Below are 25,737 nucleotides of genomic sequence, written 5' to 3'. Positions count from 1 at the left end.
TTCCTACCTTGCAAATAGCACCTCAGGCCTGCCCATTCACAGCATCTCAAGCTCTCGCCTTGGGGATGCTCTACTGTCAGGAAGGATCTATTTTCCTAATAGAATTCTTGCAAACATAACCCAGAACGTGACAGCCAGGCAGCTCCCGTACCAGCCCTGTTAATGGATTTCTGCACGTTCAAGATCTGCATGCATTGTGCTTTGGGAATATGTTTGTTTTCAGTGCTGCCCGAAATAGCATCTCTACCAGCTTGGGGAGAATTTCATGGGTGCTACCCACAAGCAATTCTTTCATAGCTCTCCACTGGGAGTTCAGCATCATCCTCCTATCCATCCAGCTAGGAGGAGTAATGGGGTTAAAAGCTTAGAGTATGATCCCTAGTTGGTGCAAATCCACTTAACTGGTAATTGATGCTAGCTGAGGATACAGCCCCATTCTGGGGCCAGGGTTTCAGTGTGAAGAGCAAGCTTCATGGAGCTTAGGCTCTCCCGAAGCTTATAGGTCCAATGGGATATTCTCTCTTGCAGATATCGTTTTAAGTTCGGTACAGTAATGTAAGAGAGGAGACAATGACCACGTACTTATCAGCATATCACCAAGATGCACTTTTTTACGTGAGAACAAGCAGAAATTGCTAAGAGAGCACGCGGCAACACAAGACAACATAGAAGAAGAGCTCAGTGAGGATTCAGCGCTGGAAAGGCAGAGCGCTGGCTACAGACGCAGGCTGGACACGGGAGCTGAGGCTCTGTTCAAGAGGCGCTCCAGCGAGGTTAAAGGAAACCTTTGAGTTTTGTGGTTTCTGGCTTGAACTGCCATGAGATATTTTTTCCTTCTTTATATTTCTTCTAATGAATTCTTTTAAACTCCTAGCTGGTAGTAAAGGTATATAAGGGTGATCACAGAGATGAACAGTCATCTGAGTCACCATAGGCACTTTCGGGTACTCTTCCCACAGGAAAATGCTGCCACAGTGCATCAAAACAGAAAATACCAGGATTGCTTTAGTCAGGCTGCAGAAACGTATGCATTTATCAAAAGCATCAGGAAAGTCCAGCGAGTAATGCGTTCACAGGGGATCCACATATTTGCTTGACTATCGCCCTGGCTTCCTTCCCTCCAGGTTTCTCTGTGGTTCCTCAGTGTCACAAACTGCCCCAGCCAGGATGGGGACGGCAGCACGAGGGGACAGCTCTTCTCAGAGGCACCGGATGCACACAGGTCGCTTCCCCTCCATGCCAGGGATAAGTAAAATTAAATGCAGCTCTGGGGGGAAACTTTGACCTCTGCTGCTCCTGATGGATTTATTCTAAATGACAGAAACATTTAAATAACTGGACAACTGCCCCCCTACGAAAACTGCATTTCTTGCTACATCAGGCATTGCTGACTCTTAAATTATCGTTTGTAAAAAAAGTAGATTTTCCAGTCCTTGCTCCACAGGGTCTATCTGGGACAGTGATATCTTTCCTAAGGAAAAGCCACAAGTTTTGAAGTGAGCTACAGTCAGATTTGATTTAAAGCAACACAAGTGTTTAGACTTATAAAGAACAAAACTTTCCACAGCCAGCTGGCCTGGGAAAAAAATCAAGGCTTAGTTTGTGCACACTGTCTTGTGTGGTGGCAGATTTGACTCAATGCAGTGGCGTTTTGGATGCAAATGCTCAAGGGGTGGCACTAGCAGAATGAACTCTGCAGAGAATAAATATAAAGGCCCAACTGTTGGGAGAGCCTCATTCGCGCACCGGTGGGATTCAAGTCCAGACTGAAGCATCTAGTAACAACAGGGCAAACAAAGAGCAGCCAAGAGGGATTGGAGCTGCAACAAGGGACCGGGGCAGGGAATAACAAGCTTCTGCAGTGAGAAATAAACTCAAACAAAAGCCTGGTTTGGAAAAGCTTTGGCAGTGGAAATAACAGGACACATGTACGCAGATTTCTTCCAAATGGCCAGCTAACCACAGTTGCTCGTAAAGCCGCGCACACACTGCTCTGTGTCAGTGGTTAATCAGCAGCTGATTAAGATTCGCCCTGCTGGTGCGGGCAGAGGAGGCACCTAGCAAACCCCAGGGGAACGATGCTTAATAACAGCACACCCGGTTGCCTGATTTGCACCCACAGTTATCTTCACAAGCAGGAGGGTAAGAGGTACAACCATGGTCTTTCTGAGTCTGAAAAGCAGCCCTTGTGTGTGAGGCAGTTGCTTCTCATTGTCTGTGATGTGAAACACACCGTTGCATCCTTCTTTTCAGAGGTGCCAATGCAGCAACAGTGATCCAGGCCTGAAGGAGTTCAGCTGCTGGTCTTTGCAGTCTTTGTGGAAAGCCCTGAATACAAGGAAACATCAGACCAAGGCAGTCTTCAGGGTCTGCGGAAGTCTTTCATGGGCCTAATGAGCTTTGGACAAGGCTCTGTAGCTGTTTAGGAAATAAGAATCCACAACTGAGCTATCAACGCATATCTCTGTGGAGGATGAGTTCAAGGCACTGCCCAGGTCCCTTGTGTGCCACGTTTCAGCCTTTTTAATATTTCTTTGAGGTTACATAACACTAAACTACACGTTTATTCGGAATGACACCACACACGCTGATTGACACTTTTTCCAAACAGAGCAGGGCATGCCCAGCACGCGATGAGCGGTGCCAAGCCGCGAGGCACAACCCGCTTTGCTGCAGGTCAGCAGGGGATGCTTTTCCTCCTGCTCCTGCAGAGCGGTCACTGCTCAGCTGTGTTACCCCGGGAGCATTTCCAGCCCCAGCAAAAAGAATCGGCCAGGGCCAGGGGCAAAATGAAGGACTTGGTAGACTAATGGTCTCATCTGGTGTGGCAAATCTCCTGAAATCCACTGACAATTTGGGAGCATAATCCCCTCACTCTGATAAGAGTGACATGCTTCAGTCTGCCATACAAATAGGAGACTACAGGTTCACCATTGCCACAAATCTGTATACCGTGATTTTTCTCAAAATAGGAGGCATTTGTCAAACTGCCTAGCAGGAAGGTCTTTGCCCTTGATCATACTGAGAATTAAGGTGTGAAATTCCTGTTAGGGCAAGGGGATTAGGCTGTTGCATTTACATAGGGATTTGACACAGAGGATCAGTTCATCGGTATACGCAGGCTGAGGCAGAGCCGCTGCGAGAGGCTAAGAGCTGCTGTTTCAGGAGAAAGGGCAAGCTCCTCCCTCACCACTAATACACTTCAGTCTTTTTGCATGATGCTGCTCGGAGGGGTAAATTCCCTTCAGCAATCACTATAAATCCTAAAGCACGAGCTAGAGGATTGCCCTGATTACTGTCTCCATATTTCTACATCTGAAGTAGTAAATTGGAAGGTAATTGATGAGAAAAAGTGTTAGATTTGGTATCAACATAAAAAAAACCATGCAAATACCATACACAAAAATATCTAGGTAGCAGCAGGTCCGGGATGAAAGTTATGGCAGAAATACTTGGATTAGAGAGACAAGATATCTGCAAATCAAAAAAGAGCCTATTACTCAAACACATGTTTTAGCAAAGAAATACCACCGGGGTTACTGTTTCATCACTGAAAAGATGCATGCAGTAAGGCCCTGAAAGGTCAAGCTATGCAGGCATGTGGGCATGAAGAAAAACAGTCCAAAGCAATGATCCAAAGCATCTCCTACAAACCCTGCTATTACAGCTCATGAATGTGAGGCATTAAAATTCAGGGTCCTCATTTTCACGACTGGATGGCACCAACTTAGCACGTTCCCCAAGCGATTCTGTATGCTAAATTTAGCACTGTGTTTAAGCAGGTACATTCCCATTTCGGTCCACATCCCTCAATCTTCCTTGACTTTAGCCCTAGGAAGAGAGTAGCCAAAACTTTCAAAAGCTAGCTTGATTTGTTGGCACCTTAGGGCTTTGGGTAAGGAAAGAAAACACATGAACCCATAGCACTTTCTGGTCTTATGAATTTAACAGCAGGTCCTTTAGCATACACAGTATGTTTATATACCAGTTTATACACTTCAGTGCCTTCCATCAGTGAACTATAAACATTCAGTGTCAGGATTTACTTGTTTAATAACTACATAGCACCTCGCATAAAGGTACCCAAAAGCATAAGATTAATAACTGACTAGAATCAATACATTATGATATCTGAATACAAATAAAGTCCTGCAAAAGCAGACCTTACATCTTCAATGATTTAGAAATATATTCACAGTTCTTCATTCAAAATAACCACACACAAGAAGACACTAGCTTGAGCCATTGCTGGTTTCCTTGCCGAACGCTGCTTCTCCAATGCAGCAAAGCACCTCTGCACAAGCTAACTTTCTGCAGGGAGCATTCATGTGCTTAAACACATTGAGGCATCTGCATCTTCACGTACCTAGATCCAGCCAGGCTGACCCTAAGTAAAAATCAATTAAGCCCCTCCAAGTTCCTTAAGAGATAATAATATTCCCTAGTGTATCAATGAGTTAGCTGAAACACGGAGATCAAATAACTGGGGATGACATAGCCTGCGTAGGAGCAGAAAGGAGAAACCAGAAGTTCGTAAAACCAAGGCCCGTGCCCAGATCATTAAGTCACAGCTCTCTCACCTCTGGAAGTTACTTGTTGTTTTTATCTCACACAAAATCTGAAGAGCAGTATATCCTTCTGAGGCAATGGAAAGTCATTAACTGCTGTTTCATAGAGGCGACCTGCACAGCGTGCGATTATTACACAGAACGAACAGGCGGGCAATCACACACCAACTTAAGGAACAACGACTCAGAAACCCAAGATCCAATCTGATGTGTGACTTTTGCATAGGACCTGCTAAGAGACCGTCTGAACCAAAAATGGAAATCATGCCTTTTTATTGTATTCCTACATCTCTGCAACAAGAGGCCACTTCTGCCCCACGCTGCCACTTCCCTGACTCGGGGAGAGAAAGGTGGATGTTAAAGAAACCATAAATAGGATCTGCTGGTGCTAACGCTACTATTAAAAGTTGACTTTGATTCAGCTCCCTATGATTAACAGGAACAAGAGAAATAAAATTCTCCCAGCTGTTTGCAGCCGGCAGGCCTGGCCTCCCAGCTGAGCGCGCTTTGTGCTGCTGCGACCGTCACCAAGCAACCAGCCCTTGCAGCTGCCAGCCGACAAAAAAGAAGTGAAAGCTGACTTATGGAAAGGAAGCACATGTGAAGGGGATAAAGGTTGGGACTGAATCAATCTCCGCTTTGTCTCCTAGCCTAACTATGGCACCAGACACAAGGAGAGATCGCCGTCAATGGATTGCACCCGCTGAGGGGGCAGGACCTGGGCACTTACTTGGTTTTAGAAGCCAGAGCCTTGGCGTACTAAGGCCAGCTCTCCCATACCTGATATTTGGATGCAATGAACAGAAGAGATTGAGTGTGTTACGATGCTATTGAGATGTTGTCGTCTTCGTCGGTCTTAGCTGGTGGTCCAAAAAGCAGCAGAAGGTGGTCCACAATACAGCTGCCAAAACGACTATATTGTCTCAGTTGTAAGCTAAACCCACATAAAAGGCAAGTGGAGGTGAAAAAAGATTGTCTGGTAATTGAAACAATATGGCAAGGAACGCAAAGCAAGCAGGCCAATCCCCATGCACACAAGCCGGGAATAGATACAGCGGGAGAAAAATTAGAATAAATATAACATGAATAACATTCAAAACATGGTCTATGTTTTAGTGATCACTATGCAAACACTGTTAGAAATAGGCAGAAGATTTTTCTTTTTCCCCTGACAGAGGCTAGGTGTCCCTTTGATTAAAAAAAAAAAAAAAAAGGGTAGAGAAACCCTGATCTCTCCAGCTCTCTGCACTATGAACCAAGTCTTACACGCAAATCTTCTGTTTTACCAAAGATGCGTGTTTTACCTAAGACAAAGATGCGTGAAAACTTTTCAAAATTGAGCATTAAATATAAATTAACAACCTGATTTCAGCCTCCATATGAGTTTAAATGAGGCAAGGCACACCTGTCTAAATGCTGAATAGATCGCATTAACTTAGGTCGCACACTGCGACTAAATCTAGGATTGATGACAGGAGCCCTGAGACCTGCTCGGCTGCTTGAATATCTATCTACATCTCCTCTCTTGTATGATATAAAATATTTCCTGTAGCAACTGCCCTCTTCTGCTTTTGAAAGTAAAAAAGACTTTGGTGAGTTATGCTTAGAAGAATAAAAATAGGCTCGTTTTCACCAGTATTAAATATTACTGGGTCCTTAAATTAATGCTAAGGGTAATCACTTCTGGGCTGAACTTCAGTCTTCCTTATTTACTGCCCATTTTAGATTAAGTCAAACACTTCACACATGCAACTAGAAACAGCCCAAACAATGAACTTTAGGATCAGATGAGATTTTTTTTCCCAGCATCTGTTTTCAGGAAGAAAAAGAATTCTGCAGAAACAGCATAAAATGGAGCAGTTCAGTTCTGTTTGACACCAAATTACTACCCTGCTGTCAATAGCAGAGCAAAAACTTTATGAAGAAGCTACATGGTGATATGGGTAAAAATTCAAAGAAAAGCAGACATTTTAAAAACTGCTTTCCATTTTAAAACTGCAAGAAACACCAAGGTTGCAGAGATCTCTGTTGCTTGGAGAGCTAAAAATAACATTCGCCTACAACTCTGTTGAGGTTCTTACATAAAATTCAGTCAGCCTTCTGGCTTTCATTTTGATCGTCAAATGTACACATCATTTTGCAACCCTCAGTGACTAGGGTTGTCTAAAATGAAGGAAATCCACAGTATCATTTGCTCTCAAAGTAAAAGATGGTATTAAAATTCACTAGAAGCAAGAGGATGCCTCAACTTTCAGCTGGTATTAAGAGATGTAGGTTCTTGTTTCTAATCCATTATGAAAAGCTTTCAAGTAGGCAAGAATAACATTCTCAGCTCCTAATGTTGGCTATCTAACTTGACTCGTTGATACATTTAATTTACATGTAATCCTGTAGCCTGCCAGCAGTTGATAAGGTTCCCGATATGTGTATATTGGAGGGAGGGAAGTTTAGCACCCTGACTGCCTGCTGGAGAGCTCAGCCCATGATAGATTTAAGGCTTCAAACAGGCCTTCGCTTCTCAGCCCGCTACATTTGTGCCCGAAGTGATATATCCCCTAGGTTTAAAATTCCTGAAAAAGTTGAATGGCTGCACTTGTAATTTTGCTGTCTCCATTATTAAAATGCATCACTGACTACTGTAAATACCAGGTGTTATGGACAAAGGTGATGTGCATAGTCTTCTCTCTCCACTCTAATTATATTATTTTGGAGATCTAAAGACAGTACAAAAATTAGACATATCAAAGAAGTGGCTGACAGACATTATGAACCCTGAGTTAATGGCTATATAGCCCATGCAACTGAAGAATGGACAAGTATGAATTAAAAGCAAGACTTCTTACAAGCATGCATTTTTGTGCTCCCAATGTGAAGAGTAGGATCACTACTTCCAATTTTGACAAACCCGTTTCAAATGTTCTGTCATGCAGTAGGGTGACATCTGTCACCTCTGTGCAGAGGGTTTTCAAGTAGAAAATTCCTATAGGAATAAGGGTAGTCATCCTCTGCAGAGCTACAGTTATAGCTTCTCTCAACCTCTTTGCATAACTAGACGCCTCAGACCGTGAAAGAAGTTAACTTACTGGGTGCTATGTCACCCTGATACCCCTCTCCTCCACCGAGGTCATAGGCAAGCTGCTAATGATACCAGTGAGCTGGGATTTAGCCCCACTGGGCTGTGAATCTACCCCAAGCCTGCTATTGGAGAGCAGCAGGATTGGTCCTGTCTGAGCCTTCCAGGTGAAACTCTTCCAGATAAATATCATACTTGTAGGGATAAAACCATAACATGACTTTAGCAGCCACAGAGAGCCATATAAGCCTGAGTACTTTAGCACCAAATGCTCCATTGTATACATGCTCCAACTATTTATAAACTACTTCAAGCTTCACCAAAGTCCTAGTTTTAACACAACGTGTTACCAAAGGAGCTACTAAATGCCTGCACAAGCTATCCGACTCTTGCTAGAGAAGACAGGAGAGTTGCAGGGGAGTAGCAGAGCAGCACACTCCCTGGCAAAGCTCCTCACTTACTTCCATCTTATGAGCCACGTTTGTGAATAGGGAGAGATGAAATGGAGAAGTAAATGGAATAGAGCATTATTTAAAAAACAGTTCCTTTTGGCCAAAATTTTGATTGCATACCATGTGTTCTGGCAATGTGTTTTTGCTTTGACCCTGCGCTAAGATATTTTTTACTAGCCTGTCTATCAAGACCAATCATCTCTGCTGTATAGTTTAATTTAAAAGCTAGGTATAAGAGTAATTTATTTCTGTACGCATTAGCGTGCACTTACGATCTTCCATTATACCGCCCATTCATCTATCTGGGTAAGTCCCTCACTTTTCTCTAGTTTGCTTTATCTGAATAGTTCTTTCATCCTCTGTCTCTTTACCAAGTTCTTCTATATCCAGGTCATTCACGAAGACAGGAAACAACACTGGTCGTAATATGGAGCCACGTGGTATCTTGATACTTAATTTTTACTCTGATAAAAAGTTTGTTTCTACCCTGTTTTCTTTTTCTTAAGCTGCTTCCAACCTTTGATATTTTCACTTCTTGCTGTTACTTCAGCTTCCTTCATAGGTTCTTGACAGAGCCCAAAGGTTTTTCAAGCTGGCTCTCTCTATCCAGGATTTCATTTGCTCTGTTATTCTATTCTAACAGATTAGCAAGGTGAATGTTTTTTCTTGCAGAAGTTTTGTTTATTTAGCCACCTTCTTTAGCCACTTATGCATTTTGTGATTCGTTTTGACTTTCATTTCTGAAGATTTATACAGTGCAGAAGCTGCATTTCCTAGTGTGCTTTCACCACCAACCATATTCAGCTGAACAGATACACCCAGCAGTTAGGCATCATTCCTAGCCTACCTTGCTCCTCTTTCAGCAACCTTAGAGGCACGAGGGACTGAGAGAAAAGGCAGAAAAGGTTATGGCAAGAGCACAGGGGTACAGCAATAGTTGAAGCAATACTTCTCTTTCACAACACATGCACACACCACAAGATCCTTTCCTAAACCAATTACTTTTTCCTGTTCAGAGAATTCAAATAAAAGACAGACATCTGTAGCCGTAAGCTGTTCTCTCAGTAGCAGTTACCATGGCTAGATGTTTCGTGGGCTGGCTTGAACTTTGAAGTCCATCATGACCAGAGTGATGCCCACAGATAGGAAATAGCAGATCCCCAAGCCATGGCCCCCAGCAGCCAAGGGGGCTGAGGACCAGATAAGCAGCACAGAGCAGATGGCGAGGGCAAGGGAGTGCAACGGAGGCAATTGGAGTCCTGGTCTCCCCGATGCCCTGCAGGCTCACTGGCTGCGTAATTATTCCTGCAGAGCCAGTAAAGCTCGTGGTATTCCTCACCCTTCAGGTAACAGCACAGCCCTGGAACACTGGAAGGACTGACCTCTTAGGCCAATTCTGACTGCAGCAAAATCCCCTGCAAAAAATTCTGCTAGCAAAGGGTGCGTGTTGGCTCACTTTCCCACGTTTAGTTTTTGCTCATTTCTAACTACATCCCCCACTTGGGAAAAGAAGAAAAGAAACAACAAAAGGCAGGCCATTTTACATCCACTCCGTTTGAAGTATCCTTGATCTGAGGCGTTTTTCAGGTTAGAAAATGCACCATGAACCACTACATGTAAGTTTTCTCTTTATTTTGGAATACAGTTTAAAAGTAAGTAAACGTATTTTCAAAATACAGTTACAGACTCTAGTTACAGGCCTTTGACTTGCCAGAGTAATGGAAGAGGAGAAAACAATTTAACACAACTCAAGGGTCTCACTTTCAGATCACAACAGTCCCTGCGATCCTTTAACTAAAAGGAGAATTTAGATTCCTTGGACAGTAAGTTAAGTTGGAGAGCTGTGTTTCGTAACATATGGTAAAAAAAAGTTACTTATATACACAGATACACACACACACACACGCATTCATAAACTCATACGCACCCTGTTTGCTGTTAGCCCAGAAACTAGAACTATGTCTATTAATTCAGAAAGTACTGGCTGTAGGTTCACAGGGGAGAAGGTGTGTCTTTTTGCTTGCAGCACCAAACACTTTGGTTATTCTCCTTGCCTATTTTTCCATATTCAGTCTGAATTCAGAGCTAAACCAATCCCCAGATGCAGGCCTGCAATTCCAGTTTTGTATGCTAATCAATTTGCTACAGCCTGAGCAGCCCCAAACGCAGGCTGGAATAGCCCGCAGAGCTTTCATGGCTTGTCTTTGCACTTCCTCACATATGCAGGCCTACCTTTGCCAATTCTGAAAATCTGGATGGATCGGATCCAACTTTTCTCTCCTGAAGTCCTTTAGACATGCTTTTATTACACACATTTCTGTGCCAATATGTTTTGTCACCCCTGGCAGACCTGAGGGCAGATGGAAACAGTTATCCTCTGCACATGAACAAAGCTAGTGCTTGTCCCCCTACTGTCCCACCCAGACCCTCTGAATGACGCTTGCATCATGTTCAAAAACATGATGCTGGGGGAACAGCAGGGGAGCGTTCACTTCCTTGGTGTGCTACACCAGGTAGGGAGAAGTGAGCAAGCACATCATACGTGATACCACTCTGAGCCTAAGGACTCGAGTTCACCAGAATAAGACATTCCCCCCATTACATACGTGTAAACACAAGTAAATGTAGTTTCCGATATCAAAAGAGATAAGACATCTACTGGAGTCCAAGAATGGAGGTAGACATTTGCTCAGAATACACCCAGTGCAACCTGCTCCCTCTCAGAGCAGGGACAGACTCTCATTCACACTGATGGGATTTCAACTTGAGCACCAAAAGGGAACTAATGTTTCTTGCAACGATACAGACAAGCAGTGGAGAAGACTATAAGACTTTTGTGGCCTGCCTTGTCTCCTGATATTCAACCTAATTTTCCCTTGCTCATTTTCAGCCTATTTATTCCTAGTTCAACCCTCTGGCGCTACAGTGAATAATCCTCTTCTCCCCTGGGATTCAGAATGAAAAGGGAACATGTCACTCTAGGAGAGAAAGAGCCGCCAAAATCAAGATGCTGGTGAGTATCGAATTTGTAATATATGTCTCCTTGTGGGAGTGAATAGCACCAGGATTCAGTAACAAGGGCCACGTACTCCTAGGTCACCAGGTCAGATCTGACTGTATCCACCAATAATTTTTGACAGCCTGCCATCTGTGATACAAGTAGCAGGTGTTCATGCAGATCTTGGTCCATAGACGTTTACTAGCAAGGCCTGTATTTCTGGAGCAACAACTTTCAGCGAGCAGCAGTGCAGCTCTGGAGCCTGCCCCTGGACTTTGAACTTAACAGCCTCAAGAGGACAATAGATTCATTGCAGCTTTGGCCAGCATTTCCAGAACAATGATGAAAGCCCAGAGTCCACATCCCGCTGGGTGGCAGGAAGGAGCCTGACACCTCCTTCCAGAATCAGAGGCTGCAGGGAAACAACGGCAAAACATCTGCCAGAGTCTGAGGGAGGGGTGGATCAAGACAGTGGGCTCACTCTCCACCCCCTGCACTCCATACGTGGTTTGGGGAGTGATCTGGAGACCACACAGATGGCAGCCAGGTCAGCCTCAACACTTGTGGAAGAACAGATGCGAGCAAGAACTGAGCTGCTGAGATCAGAGTGCTTCTGCTTTAATAGATACAGAAATCAGGACTTGGAGGCTGCCAACAGAGCAGCTTCTCAGAAGAGAAGTGTCACCTTTTCACACCTTTAAATAGCACACCCTAAAAGAGGATGGAGCATGACAATAAAAACAAAAAGCTGCAAGATGGGAAAACTGACTAGAGCCTGTCCATAGACACCAACGTTCTGAACAGCCTGTCCTTAGTGGGAAAAGAGAAACTGTTCAACACCTTATACTGTCTGTTCCAGGGATGGTTTTCTTGGAAAGCTCCAGCCACAGGCAGCAGGTCTGAGATGCACTAGTTACTTGCTCAGCCACCTCTGGCAAAGACAGAGCCAAAGCCATGGACATCAGCAGGAACCTGCCAAGAATCCTCGTGGTGCTGCGACCAGCCAAACCCCTGAAACTGGGCATTCTTTGTTCGTTTGGCTTTAAAAAGAGTGCAACAGAAACTGATTTATCTGTTATGAGAAGTAAATAGCTACAAGGAAAGAGCTTTCATAGATATTTAGTAGTCTTCTGTTTAAACCAAGAACTCTTCAGTTTCCCTGAGGCTGGAGGACACCATTCTCAGGTTGCTTGCTGGCAGAGGTTATCATTGCATCAGTCCTACAGGTTTGTGTTATTTACAGTATTATCTGTAAGTTGCACTAACAGCACTAGCTAGACATGGTTTCAGCAGCGATGCCTGATGGACCCACTTTGGAGATGTCAGTGCTCCAGACAGGTCCCTTTTCTCCCAGACTCCATGGCCCCTAGACCTACGTAAACAGAAATTAATAAGCATAACGTTTCTGAGTAATATCCCAGAAAATCTTCTGAATATTTTATCATAAGTACTCAGAGATACACTTATGGAAATTTGGCTTATTCACTGTAGTGTATGATAAAATCCTTAAGGGATACCTGAGGACTAATTGGTTTTGTCTGTGTTAGTGTCTAGTCATTGCATGATTCAGGCAATGCTGCATTTCCAGCTTAGTCTAAGAGCTCCCTAAAGATAGGGAACTAGGCTGCCTCGTCTGCCAGTGAAAGCAATTTAGGGTCAGAAGTTCTTCAGCCCATACATTATTACTACCTTTTCCCGCATGACACATGGTTGCTAGAGAGGAATAACCTCACACAGACACCCTGAGTCAGAGCAGTCTGCTAGAGCAATGAGGAGCAAAGCAGGGAGTTCATCCTCCCTCAGAGCAATCTGTCAGAGTGGGAGGCTACGGGCAAAGACCTGGCACATGCTATTCCTCTGCTAGCTCTTGTGAGCCAGACCTGTCCTCTTGTTATCAAAATGGGGGCCTTATGCAAGGCCTGCCAAATCTCAGCAACGAGCAAGAAGCACTGAGCAGAAAGGACCGAGAAAAAGATGTTAAGCAGGTATGGGTTTACGTTGCAGCTATGGCATTATGCAGCAGGGAGGCATGATGGGCCCTGCCTCTTCCCCATTAGCACCAGCTGTTGCAGTGCCTTTGCAAAAGGCAGGATACAAAACATAGCTGCACCCCTCTCCTGCTCTTTCCTCTCCATTTGCTTTGGGGCTAGATTTTCTCTGGCTTCACACCAGCACATGAAACTGCTTTGTCTGCGGTTACTTTCAGGTTCCAAAAGGGCAGTGGGCTGTGAAACGTCAGAAGGACAAGGAGCTTCCAGTAGACTCGGACATCCTAACCCTTGGCGTGTGTAACAGTGTAAACCCATTTGTTTGCTTTGCAGCCTTGAACCTCACGCCTCAGGGCATAAGTTAACTATCTCCAGGGCTCTAGAGGGAATTTTTTTCCTCTCTGATCTTTCAGCAATGCAAACGTACGTCATGGAGTAGTTTCATCTTCTTGAGCATCGATTACAGATTACAGGAGTTAGAGGCATTTGTGTACTTTGGTACAAACTTTGCTCCACATCATATCAATACAAGCCCATTAGTACAATCAACAGAGCTATAGTGGCCTGGCAACAGAAGTTAGTCCACAGCTTGTGTTGGCACTTCAGAAATGAAATTATTTTGACAAGTTTGTTTCCAAATACCAGCTTAAAATCAGTGCAGAAGCTCTGAGGTGGATCAGGCACAGCTGGTCTCTCCACTGCAACTTGAATGGATGTATCTGAGGTAGCTTTTAACTAGTATTGCACCAGGAGCTGCTTTATCAACTGCTTTGTTGACTGTGATCCAGGAGTCCCAACCTTTAGCCTTTTCTGAGCCTACTCATCCTGCTTCTTCGTCTGAGCTGCTGCTGTCCTTCCTCAGTGTAAGTCATCTAAAGTGAAACAGCAGCTTCTTCTCTGGCTGGCCTTGTATGCATTTGCATCAGCTTTGCAAACAGAAAGGTGAACTTCATTCACTACTTGCCACATGAAATCCTTGTCAAATCAAAGACTGCTAGAAGGCACCACTTTATTATGGCTGGAAATTCTTCTGGGAGCACAGTCGCAAATGCCCTGACACATGAATATGTATATAATTTCATCTGGTGAGACAGCTAACACTCAGATGGAACAGAAGCACTTTGTCTGGGCTAGATAAAAGCCACTGAAGAGCACACGTGTGACCCTTTTCCCTGTGTTTGAAGGGTTCAAAGTCCAGAAGAGCTCGCTGCCTTTTATTATGGCTAAAAAGGCACTCAATTGCCCTACTTGTCAACCAAAACATATATATTTATGTGGAACTGGAGCCTACAAGCTCCCTCTACTCTGAACAGCACCGAATCCTGCTTACTCAGTCACGCTAACAGAGGGGTAGTAGAACAGGCTGTTTAGTTAAGGAAAGACGTGGCAATACATCAGCTTGAGAAAAAGAAAAAAGCAGACAGAACTTCATACAATAGGAAAGTATCTTAGTGCAAAAGCAAAACTGAACCTGCCTGGTGAATTTCTTGTCCCTCCACAGTATCAGCCACATAGCCAGTCACAGCAGAAATGGCTGATTTTTGTCACTACTTCTCCTCATGTAGATGCTTAGCTGTTCACAGGCTTTGGAATATCAGATAGCAGGAAAAGAAGTTCAGTATGTGCAGAAGATACGAGATGTAACAGTTCACTTAAAGCAGGAATGAATGCAGACAAATACTGCCTGCAAAGCAAGGCGCAGAAAGCAAAGACGTGCACTTTGCTCACATAGCTGGCAGGGACCAAATAGCCACCTCTCTTCCAGAGAAGCACCTAGTTACTGCATAACACAGTGAGAAAGCTCAAGCACAAATGGGGGAGTTCCTCTATGCGACATTTGCCAGGTCTAGTTCAGCCCATTGCGTTCAAACTATTTGAATGCAGCTTCATCTACAGTCTCAAGTTCTGTTTTCTGATTTGGTTTATTAACCATGTGAGGCCAAAACTGTCATCATGTATTTATAAACTAGTCAGTGCTCCAAGAAAACCAGCCGGGACCCTAGAAATTACTATAAGAGTTTGAAGAGAAAGAATTTGCCCATGCAGTCGAGTTCCAACACGATCCACCAATCAGACCGAATTTACTCCTACATATGTCAACACAACAGGAGCCCTAGTCATGAAATCCAGTGCCGACTTTTCCCTTATGGCAAGCTTTTGTTTAATGCACTGAGCTCTTTGGCCTTTACCATTTCCTATATGGCTATGAGAGTACAAAAAGGTAAACCTCTGATGCTGCGATTCTCTGACATGACTTTGGTCAACTCTTTAAAGCCTCTTTTGAGTTCTGGGGTTTCTGTCAAAATACGGCGATAGGCTCCCAGGAGAGAAGCAGCTTGAATACAGACAGATAAGGCACAAGGCATTAGAAATATGTGCAAGATCAAGTTACACGAACTACTTAACAAAAGATGCTTATTTAGCAGTTTCAAAAGTATAATATTTCTACAGACAACCCAAGAAGAAGAAACAAAAATTCCTAGAAAGATGACCTAACCCCACTGTTGTTTTAAGCGTTAAGTTTATCAAACATGCCTCATCTAGCACTCAATTAACTGCTTTCTCATTTCAAATGCAGGTCTGCAGTGCACAGAAATGTAATTATTTACACACCACTGTCATTGCCACTACTGTCTGTACTTGTAAAGCATTTTGATTACTCCGCTGATGAGCACCATGAAAATGCTTATAAACAAAATAATCACCTCCCCTCATTATGTTGCAATGCATGGACTGGGGAAGGAAGATTTTCCTTTGCACGTTCCTTTGTCAATTTTACCACTTCACAGAGGGAGTAATGCAGCTCTGAAGACAGTCAAAAGACAAACTGCCAAGATTCTTGTCACTATTTCACCCTTGAGCAGCTTGCGTATTTACATGAATATTTTCCCCTGAAAATAAAGCAGTTTGTCAGAATTAGACATTAAGAACCTCTTTCTAATGTTGGAATCAGACACGCAAAAACCTCTTTCTAACATCATGTCATAAGGTGAGACTTTACGGAGCAGTACGTAGCGGAAAACCTAAAAGCAAACACCACACCCACAGCAGAAACTTTTGGCTCTGGCTTGCAATGCTGAGAACACACATAGGTTGGAGACCTATCAGATAAACTCAGATTAAAATACAAACATTGAAGGAAACCTTCCAATCAAAATAAAGCCTTGGTGGGTCAGATTTGCTGTTCAGGAAGCTTCAACACTAAATGACGCCACAAACAAATATCAAACATTCAATTAACATCAAATCGCAAGTAATCTCACTCTTCATTAACTGCACCACTGCATGTACACTTGCATACAGTGAAACAGCTGGGGTAGGAAACATTCACATCTCTGTAACACACTAGGAAATGCCACATTTCAGAAAATGGTGAATTATAAAGGCAATAAAACAAGCTAAATGTAAAACTTTTACTCAGGCTTTCAGTGACATCAGATTTCTGCAGCAAAAACCAAGGGTGAGGCCATGATGTTGCCACAATGAGAGCCACGTCAAATTAAGGCACCAGTCACTGCACGGATACCAGAGCCTGATGCAAGGAATTCAAGGTTGCTGTTTATTTTTGGATTCATGAAGAGTCACGTATTGCGGCTACTATGGACAACAGTTTGCAGCAGGAACCGTTAAATTACATTGATCTTTGTGCCCTTTGAACAGCGGTAGCTCCAGGCAAGGCAACAAATGCCAAAACGCACTCTGCCCCACAGCAGGACTTCTCTAGGCAAGCTATAGGTTGAAAGCAAGCAGTATTTCCCAAATCTCTGCTAAGGAAACAACATACAGCTTCACAGGCTGGTCCAACCACAAGTTCAGTTCAGTCCATGGGCTGATCCGGTCTTGCTCACATGTCAGAGGCAGAGGGGAAAGCACCGCTTACTCGTATAATTGGTTTGAAGGTGGACAAGAAACAACAGTTCCACAAAAACTCACAGGGCATCACCATTTCTGCATGCTGTCCAAAGCAGCAAACCTCCATCTCTGAAATGCTGGCTCTTTGCAAAGAACTGAGGCATTTTACAGAATGAAACAGTTCTGGAACTGATCCAGAACTGTAAGCGCAACAAGACTCTGTGTGCTAGCATGAATTGGCAATTGCTTTCAGGTCAGACCCATGTATTAAGCCCTTTCTAAAGCAGCTGGGATTTGACATGCATGATCCTGTGCTCACGTACAATTTCTCGCTGGGCTGCTGCTGAGGGATCGTTTGACTCTCCCCTTCCTGTTCCTTCACCTCTCCTGTTCCTTCCCCCCACCACTTCACTTCCAATGCTCCCACTACATCACTCTGTATCACTGCTTATTTACAACATGCTACCATATCTATGGACAGCCCAGCAGGAAAGTCACCCACCCATGTATAAATTATATGGATTATGAAGAAAAAGCGCTGGGTCGAGACCAGTGGAAAGAAAAGCTCTGACAGGCAGATGAGATTTCTGTATTTCTGAAGCTACAATAGGCCACTAATGCGTTGGATACTAATGTTGAGACAAAGCAAGAATATCAGACAGGTTAGAGTGATATGCTATATTCAGCTCCCAGACACTGCACCTGAACTAGTATGCTTTATGAGCCAATATTTGGTATTGGAAGGATGAACATCTTCATTTGTGAAGTCTGCATGGTGGTTAGACACACTGCCTAGTATTGGCATGGTATTTCAAGAGCCAGCATTTGAATGATTCACTCTAGAGACAGGAGAGGAAGTCACTTTATAGTATCAATTCCTAGAATAGCCAGTGTCCAACCCACACAAGAGCTATGCTGCCTCACTCCAGAATATGAAACAAGAAAAACAGCAAAATAAGATCCTCCTCTCTGTTACAGAAGACACTGACAACTGTTACATTAAGCTCAGGGTTTTCCTTGAGGAATCTAGCTCTTCCTGGTCCCCAAAATGCACCTTATACATTCCCTTAAGGCTTTTCACAGGTACAGTAATATTAAATGGCTTTTTGCTGTGCTGCTGCTAACAGGAGACAGATGTTGCCTCCAGTTCCAGGAACACGTAGACATGAAGCACGTTATAATGACCCACTAAATTTTTTTGACCCAAATCCCTTTTTACATGTTTTCGCTCCACACTTTTAGTTAAGAGAATGCACCAGCTCCATACTTTTCCTGCTAAGTACTGAGCTGGCCAGAAGAACATACATGGATCATTATCTTAACGAGCTCTCATGTGAGGGTAGGAAAAGTCCAGCAAAACATTTCCACTTAGTGAATCCATAGCTCAAGAGCTCCTGCAATTACTTAAGAGCCAAATCAACTGGTGGCTGTGAGCCGAACTCCTCATGTTATTTATTTAGTTAGTCTGGAAGACACACACTGCACACTGGTGTGCAGGACAGAGCATCTGTTTCACTCAGACGGTTGGCTGCATTCTTTGCTTGATATTAATATCAACGAAAATTTAGTAACTTAACCACTGGTATGAGAAGACTGACTTCTGAAAGAACAGATGGCAGTGATAATCTCAGGTTAATTTTAGGCTGCAAAAATTGTTCTGAGTCAGCAAAGCCTCAAAATAAGAGAAAGTAAGGGAAAAAGACAAGATCCGTAAAACCTCCTACCTGTTTCCCATCCAGAGTATACAGCTTTTTGACCACTCCAGTCTCCAGCTTTATAGCTTCAGTGATGTCAGTGAGAACTTGCTCAAACGAATGGGCAGTCTTCTTGTTCAAGAGCACACGGACTGCCTTTCGGGGCTTCACCCCGCTACGGATGATGGTTACCAGCTTGGGGCGCACAAAATCTTTGTTCTCCTTTGCCTGAGCACTGTTGCTGCTGGCCAGAGACTGAGGTGCTTTCTGGTTGGCAGATGTCTTCACGTTGACAGACCAGTTGGGGTTGACATTCTTGGTGTATTCCACCTTCTTGAAGAAGTTGTCAGATGAGCAGACGTAACTCTCCCCTTTTGAAAGAAAGGGACACAAGTATAATTCTACAGCTGTTCTCATTATGATAGGGCTGCTGGAAAGCAGACACTGCACGTTTTCCCCGTTAACCAAGTAAATCACTAATCACGGTTTTCATTAGAACTTCCGTGACAGTTTGTTATTAAAATATGTCTTATCTTAATTTTACAATAACATTTATGTTTATTAAAATCTATATCTAGTACTTCCCCATCAGCAAATACACTGTCACTCAGAAGTGACATGAACCAGGGGTTAAACAAGATTGAGTTAAATGTATTTAGGTACCTGAGGATGTAACTAAGCTGTCTAAAAGCTCCTAAACATCTAACTCATTTAATTATCACCTAAATCATTTCTGCAACTCCACCAGCTTCCTTTTTGCATCTTCACACACCCAGCTACTACTTCAGTCTATCATCTCTTGCCAAGAGGGTATCAACATTCATCCAAAAGGTACTTTTTGTGTCCTGCCTGACAAATGATGAAGATCTGGTACCGAAGAATCTCTGTCAAAAGCAGCTTTGATAAATCTAGCGGGCATAACAACTAAACTTTGTTGTAGCATCAGTGGTTTATTGGAAGACAAACTTGGAAGCTGCTGAGATAAAATGCTACACCACTGCTTGCATTACTTGCTTCAAGATAGTTGGTTTCAACAAAAAAATGTATATATTAAATCCAAACTTATACATGGTAGAGAAGGGTGAAATATTACAGTCACATTTGTAATTAACACAAACTGCCTCCATCCCATCCAAAGCTGGTTTGAGATTTGGTCTGCAATTTACAATATCCTATCTACCTTAGGTAGGAAAAGTACCATAGCACACAAGGATTTGTAAGACAATCTTCTGGGCCTGCAAATCTGATGGATCTTGGATGATTTTTTACTAGAATGAGACTGTAAAACTGTTTCCTTGAGGGAATGTAGCTGTCTAGTCTGAAACGACTCAGGCAGCTGAGCACTTGAGGATGCACTGAAAAAAAAAAAAAACAGTCATTGCTAGAGTAAGAAGCCCTTTCTTTGTCTCCCCATTTGATACAATTTTGATGGACACTGGAGGCATAACAGGCACCTGTAGGATCTTATGGTGGGTTTTTTTTGGTGCTTATTGGGCTGATCGTACAGGACAAAGTGAAATTCTTCAAATGTTATGGTAGGTTTGAAATCAAAATATAGATCTAACCGTTTTGAATGAGGAAAAAACTCCTTCATGTAAACAGACTGCCTGCATTTCCTTATTTTTTACCCACCATGAACTCCAGGGCCCGGACATCTATGAAAAGCCTGCCCCAACATCTGAGTCTGGCTTTCCATTATAGGATGTCTATGACAGCATTTGACATTATTTGGCCAAAAGGTAAATATGGATTTCCAAACAGCCCATTGACTTCCACAGAGAATTCTAGAGTCTGGACACGTATCACATATGAAGTGCAGTGCCCGTATAGTCATCCCTCTGCTGACTAAATTATATTCCTCATGGAGTCACTAAGATAATCCCTTCATAGGGCACATGCCAAAACTATTAACAGGTACATAACACATAGCAGAGCCTTTAATATGCTTAGAACAAGGAGATGCGTAGCATTTATGTCCTTATTACTGATTAATGTTTGATTCCACAAGCAGCTACAGAAAAGATGAAGAATGTAATTTTTTTTTTGTCCTGACTTTATACGCAGTTTGCCAGAAAGTTGTGCGTACTCTTGGTGCTTGCACCACCCTCCATTTGCATAAAATGACCAAAATCATTTGCTAACAGGAAGCAGGTGATCGGCTTTCTCTTCTGAAGGAGAAGCAGAAACATAGAAGGTAGCACAGAGCTAAGAAGGTTTATGATGAGCATGTTTATCAATTGGGCATTTTTAATCAACCGACTGATAAAAACCTCGTTAGGAGGTTCTGTTGGTTTTAACTACACAAACCTATATTCAAAGGCATGAATGCGATGAACAAAACCTCTCAATAAACTGACAGTGTAGCACCTATAGTTGAAGCTCCTTAATTCCTCCCATTCTTTGAACTGGACTCCATAGAAGCATAAAGACATTCCTTGGAGTGCCATACATCATAACAAATTCCCACTGGAGATATTATTTTCCAGAAGCATCAAATCCCTTAAATCTTCTGATAAGTGATAAGTTGTGGTTTATTCATCTGCTTCAGTCAAGTGTCATCCGGTGTGAAGGGGGCCCACACTCCTGTCCAGTTTCACAGCTCACTCAGCGCAAAGCAGAGCAAGGGGGGTTCAACATGCTCATGGGGAATTAGCCCTCCTAAGCACCCAGAGCCTCCCCAACCCATAACCCCTGGGCAGCAGAGCTTTTGCAAGAGCGTCCAAGAGAAGAGTAACATCACGCTGAGGGACGGGATTCCCATGTTTGAACGCAACACTAGGACCAAGTGATTTGAACACTGTTCTCACCCTGCCCCAGGAAAATCCTGAACTGACCTGTGTCTTACCTTCCCTACCTGAAAAACAGAAGTAGCAATATTTGCTGCAAAAAGGTTGCAAGGCTTAACTTTCATCTGTGTTTACATAATGCTTTGGGAGAGAAGACACCATGGTGGAAGAAAGCATATATTGGTACTGTTCTATAAACACTTGAGGTCCTACAACATATTTTCCATGAATAAATTCCTCATTTTAAAGTAAAGGGCAGAGATTACTGCTCTCTTTGGTAGAATACTATTATACTTGGTTCCAGCTGCCTCCTTTGAAGTTCTTCACTATACGCTGTAGTTGTCTAGTGTATTTATAGCAGCGTACACTGCTTTCATGACACTATTGCCTTCAATATGCCTTTCATAGGCTTTGTTTCCACAAAGGTGGTATTAGGTAGTTGTATATATATATATACACACATACACACACGCATCGGCCTTTCAAATTACACTCACAGTCACAAGTAGAAAATGTAGTCTGCCCTTCTCACTTTGCTTCATTTAACTTAACCCCTAGCAAATATTTTGTTCAATTCTGAAACTGCCTAGAAATTTGCTCGGAGTGACACTGCTCTGCAGTTCAGCGTAGCAGCTCTTCTCAGCAACACTTCTGCAGTTACAGCAGTACAGCTCCAGGAAAGAGGCACTGCCTTCTTCCCTTATCCAGAGATGTAACCTGAAGGGTTCATTGATTTTAAAGATGACTGCAAATTATGCCTTCCCAGACTTGGACAGTTTATGGCCCTCAAATAACTGAATTATACTGCAAGTTCCTTAGTGAGGCATATCCCTTTTACCATTTGCCAACCAGGAGCATATGCTGTATTCCACTTCCCACCGCTGTGTTTTCCTCAAATCTTATCATGAGGTGGTAGCAGGACCAGGCAAGCATGTTCTGAAGTCCTAGAACTTGCCAGCCTTGAACACACGTACTATGACCCGAGGGTGACCTAGGAAAGAAATCTTATGGGGACTATTGCCACCACAGAGAGAGGGGAGGTTTCTCTACCGCATCTATCTGTTTTTAGGCCTATAATGAGGAGTCAAGGTATACCACTATGCAGTTGCAAAGAAATATAACTGTGATAAGCACAGCATGGTTGTCAAGGATGTGCAGAGCACAACAGAAAGGAAGGGGAGGAAGCACAGGGAAAGACTCAGATAGAAGCAAAAGAAAAAAAAAAACAAACTCAGAAGCACCTGGTTCCCCAACCCTGAACGTGAAAGTCTGCACACATTTGCAGGAACAAGCCAGCAGACAGCAAGCAGCTGTGTACATGTGCAGAAACCCAGCTGGAAGTCATGACTCCGAGGATGATGAACAGCCATTTTGTTGCTTTCAAACAAAACCCCAAATGGCAGCCCCAAAGAGACACACTCTCAAAGGGCATCTCACTCACACATCTTACAAGTTCAGGATGGGGATGTCTACAAAAATGAGAAGCATCATCCTGACTACATCTAATCCACTGCAGAACCTACTGTCATTAGGGCCAGGGTGCTCGTGGTGCCAAGGACCTAGTTCAGTTCAGACCTAGTTTCTAGTTCAGTGCAAGATGCCTTGTCTACATTGTGAGGCCAAAGCTCTGCAGGATGATGCGCGCTTGGCACCATGCCAGCGTACTCCAGCGGCGTCACTATTTCCATCATGCTATCAAACCAGCCACACCATTGATTTATTCCGTCTGTCATGCCCTCAGCAAGAGATGGGCTGACTGTAGAGCTTTGAACTTAAGTCACGATCAGCATATTTGCCATTTGAAGCCATGGCTTGTATCATACTGAAGTACTCCAGCTGCAAGTGCATTACCCATTACTTTGCAACCTATTTGATAGTAGCACAAGCTGATTACTCAGCTCCTAAAGAAGGGATGATCTGAACAAAGATAAAGTTTGCCTTAAGAGAAATTGTGAGCTCAAGATGAGCGCTAAGCCTTCAACCCTCTTAAAGCAGTTACTTCAGACAATACCAAAAACGACAGGCTGCGCTTTCGAAAGTTATCCTCTCTCAGCATGCACCAGCAAGTTTTCAAGTGTAATGAACTGTGTTTAAAAGTCTTGCAGGAAAAATTGAGAAAGCTGGATTGAGGCCATTTCAAAAGTGTACCTGTTAACAGTTATTCCAAAGAACAGTCTCTGGGGGATGCAGTTTATTTTGGTTGTCAGCTCTGCTGTCCTAAAGTTGAGCATTTTATATTGTGCCCAGCTTTCACATTTCATGGAATTTACTATAACTTTAACAGAAAGCGTGTTAACACCTTGCAGGAGTTCATCATACTGTGTTAAACTAGGCCTTTAATTTCTACTCCATGAACCTGCTACCGCCTTATACACTAAAAAGGATACTCCTGTCTCACAATCAATTCCACTATGGCAAAACAAATCTGTGGGAAAGCTTTCTTCCTTTGGCTCTTCCAAAAGGAAGTCTCACACAAGTGAGAAGCACCTCTTGCTCTGCTTATAAAACAAATGAAATGCACGATTATCAAATTGCCTTCAAAATCACCTAATACCCAAAGCTACATAAAGAATTTGTCATGTCAGGTTATCTGCAGGGATCAGCACAGTCCTAGTATGATGGCCAGGACGAGCAAGCAAAGCGAACAGAACTGCAAGGACAAGCTTTGGTATATAGGATGTAATTAGACAAACTGTCAGGATAACAGCCACACAAAACAATGTCACAGGTCACCAAGATCTCAGTATCAGGCTACATGAACTTCAGCTTTCCAGGCAAACTGGAACATGTGCGCGCTGGGTGGAGATTTCCATGCATTCCCTAAAAACCCCCCAGCCCCAGCACACACCAGGCTCTGCAGAGCTTCAGGGTGGAGCCTTTCCTGCGACTACTTTAAACGTTCCTGGACAAGAATTTGGAAAAGATTCCCCTGGGCATGACAGAATATAAAAGCTTGGAAACACTTTCTGGAACATCTCACATAACCCCAAAATGTTTGCAATTAAATCCCACCAAGCAAAACAAAATCATATTCAGCTTTTTCTAATGTTTAAACTGAGGCAAGAACTGATTTCAGACTGGAACAGCCCAGTATAGGACAAGGACATAAATCCACTAGATGAAAGACCCTCCAACTCCAAGGCACAGTGGGGCTGGGTTGCGCTCTGCCTAACAGCCCAGGCACACCAGGAGCTGAGAGAGGAGCTGGGCAGCTTCCCCTAACTGTTGCCTCTCTGAAGCAGTAGTTTTAATCTCTAGTCTGAATTTCTGCCTTTATTCATCAGGTCTAATCCATGATATCTTTACACCTGATAGGCTCATTTCACATTTATTTCCAACTCTGACCATAGGCAGAGGACCCTTTATTCATAATGAATCTGCCTCTGCTTAGAAGCAGGCCTAAAGTCCATGTATAACAGAAAAATTGAAAGATGTAGGTACCTCAAATCCACTGACTAGACCCTGAGAAGGACTCAGGGAAGGAAGGAAGGAAGGAAAGCACTTGAAAACTCAAGAGCTCTGACTTCCATCCCTCTCTCCCCTATGGAATTAGGGCAAGCAACCGCTGCAGGACTGGCCAAGTTTCCTCTCTGCGTCTCAGCTCCTCACCGGTAAAAACACTTTCTTCCACTTTGCCATGTTCAGATCACAACCTCTCTGGCAGGAGCTCTCTCTTCTCACTCATTTGTACAGTGCACAGTAGAACGATGAATTTGGTGCCTCTAAACATAGCATAACACACACCTAATCTTGGCAAGGTGACAAATTCAGATTCTTGGGGAGGTGTCAGCCCCTCTGCTTGTAGGGGACAAACCTCAGCCTCTCCGGCGCTGAGGTTAACTCAGGGCTGTGCTGGCTTCAGCAGTTAGGGATCCGTTCCCCATGCCTTTTAGCTCCTTCCTAAGTTGCAGCTCACCATCCCTTTCATTATTTTAAGAAACTGCTAGTGGGACCATGTGGGAAAGCTGCAAAATTATGAGCTACACTAAAAATAACCTTTTGTCCCACAAAGTGATCTTGGCAGAAGAGAGACAGTGCGTTGGGAACCAAGTTTGGGACACAGGGCCAAGAGTGGTATTTCTTAAGCCATCTCTGCTGCTTAAGCCAATGTATAACATCAGCTTGCATCTTTATCCAGCCCTCCATTTAAAGGCCAACCAGAGCTCAGGCAAGGAGCATTTACCATCTCATTGCAACGGATCTATCAGAATGTGGCTGCTCAAAACGAACCAAGGGACAAGCCACCTCATAGAGATGTTGAGGGCAGCTGGATTTTAGTAGAGCCTTGGATGACAATGTAAGCTGCTCTAATATCAACTGCAGCAA

General features: G+C 43.5%; 1 protein-coding gene across 1 annotated transcript in view; it reads right to left on the bottom strand.

Moving 5' to 3' along the window:
• The window catches only part of DCX (doublecortin), a 143,237-nt gene that overhangs the window by 55,185 nt on the left and 62,315 nt on the right, over positions 1–25,737 (bottom strand). The window contains exon 10 of the mRNA XM_068956605.1: positions 18,656–18,996. Within this exon, the coding sequence (XP_068812706.1) occupies positions 18,656–18,996 (341 nt within the window). The remainder of the gene's footprint in view (positions 1–18,655; positions 18,997–25,737) is intronic.

This window comes from Struthio camelus, chromosome 11 (assembly GCF_040807025.1).
Source record: "Struthio camelus isolate bStrCam1 chromosome 11, bStrCam1.hap1, whole genome shotgun sequence".
Classification (NCBI taxonomy): Eukaryota; Metazoa; Chordata; class Aves; order Struthioniformes; family Struthionidae; genus Struthio; species Struthio camelus.
This window is presented reverse-complemented; position numbering and strand designations above follow the sequence as displayed.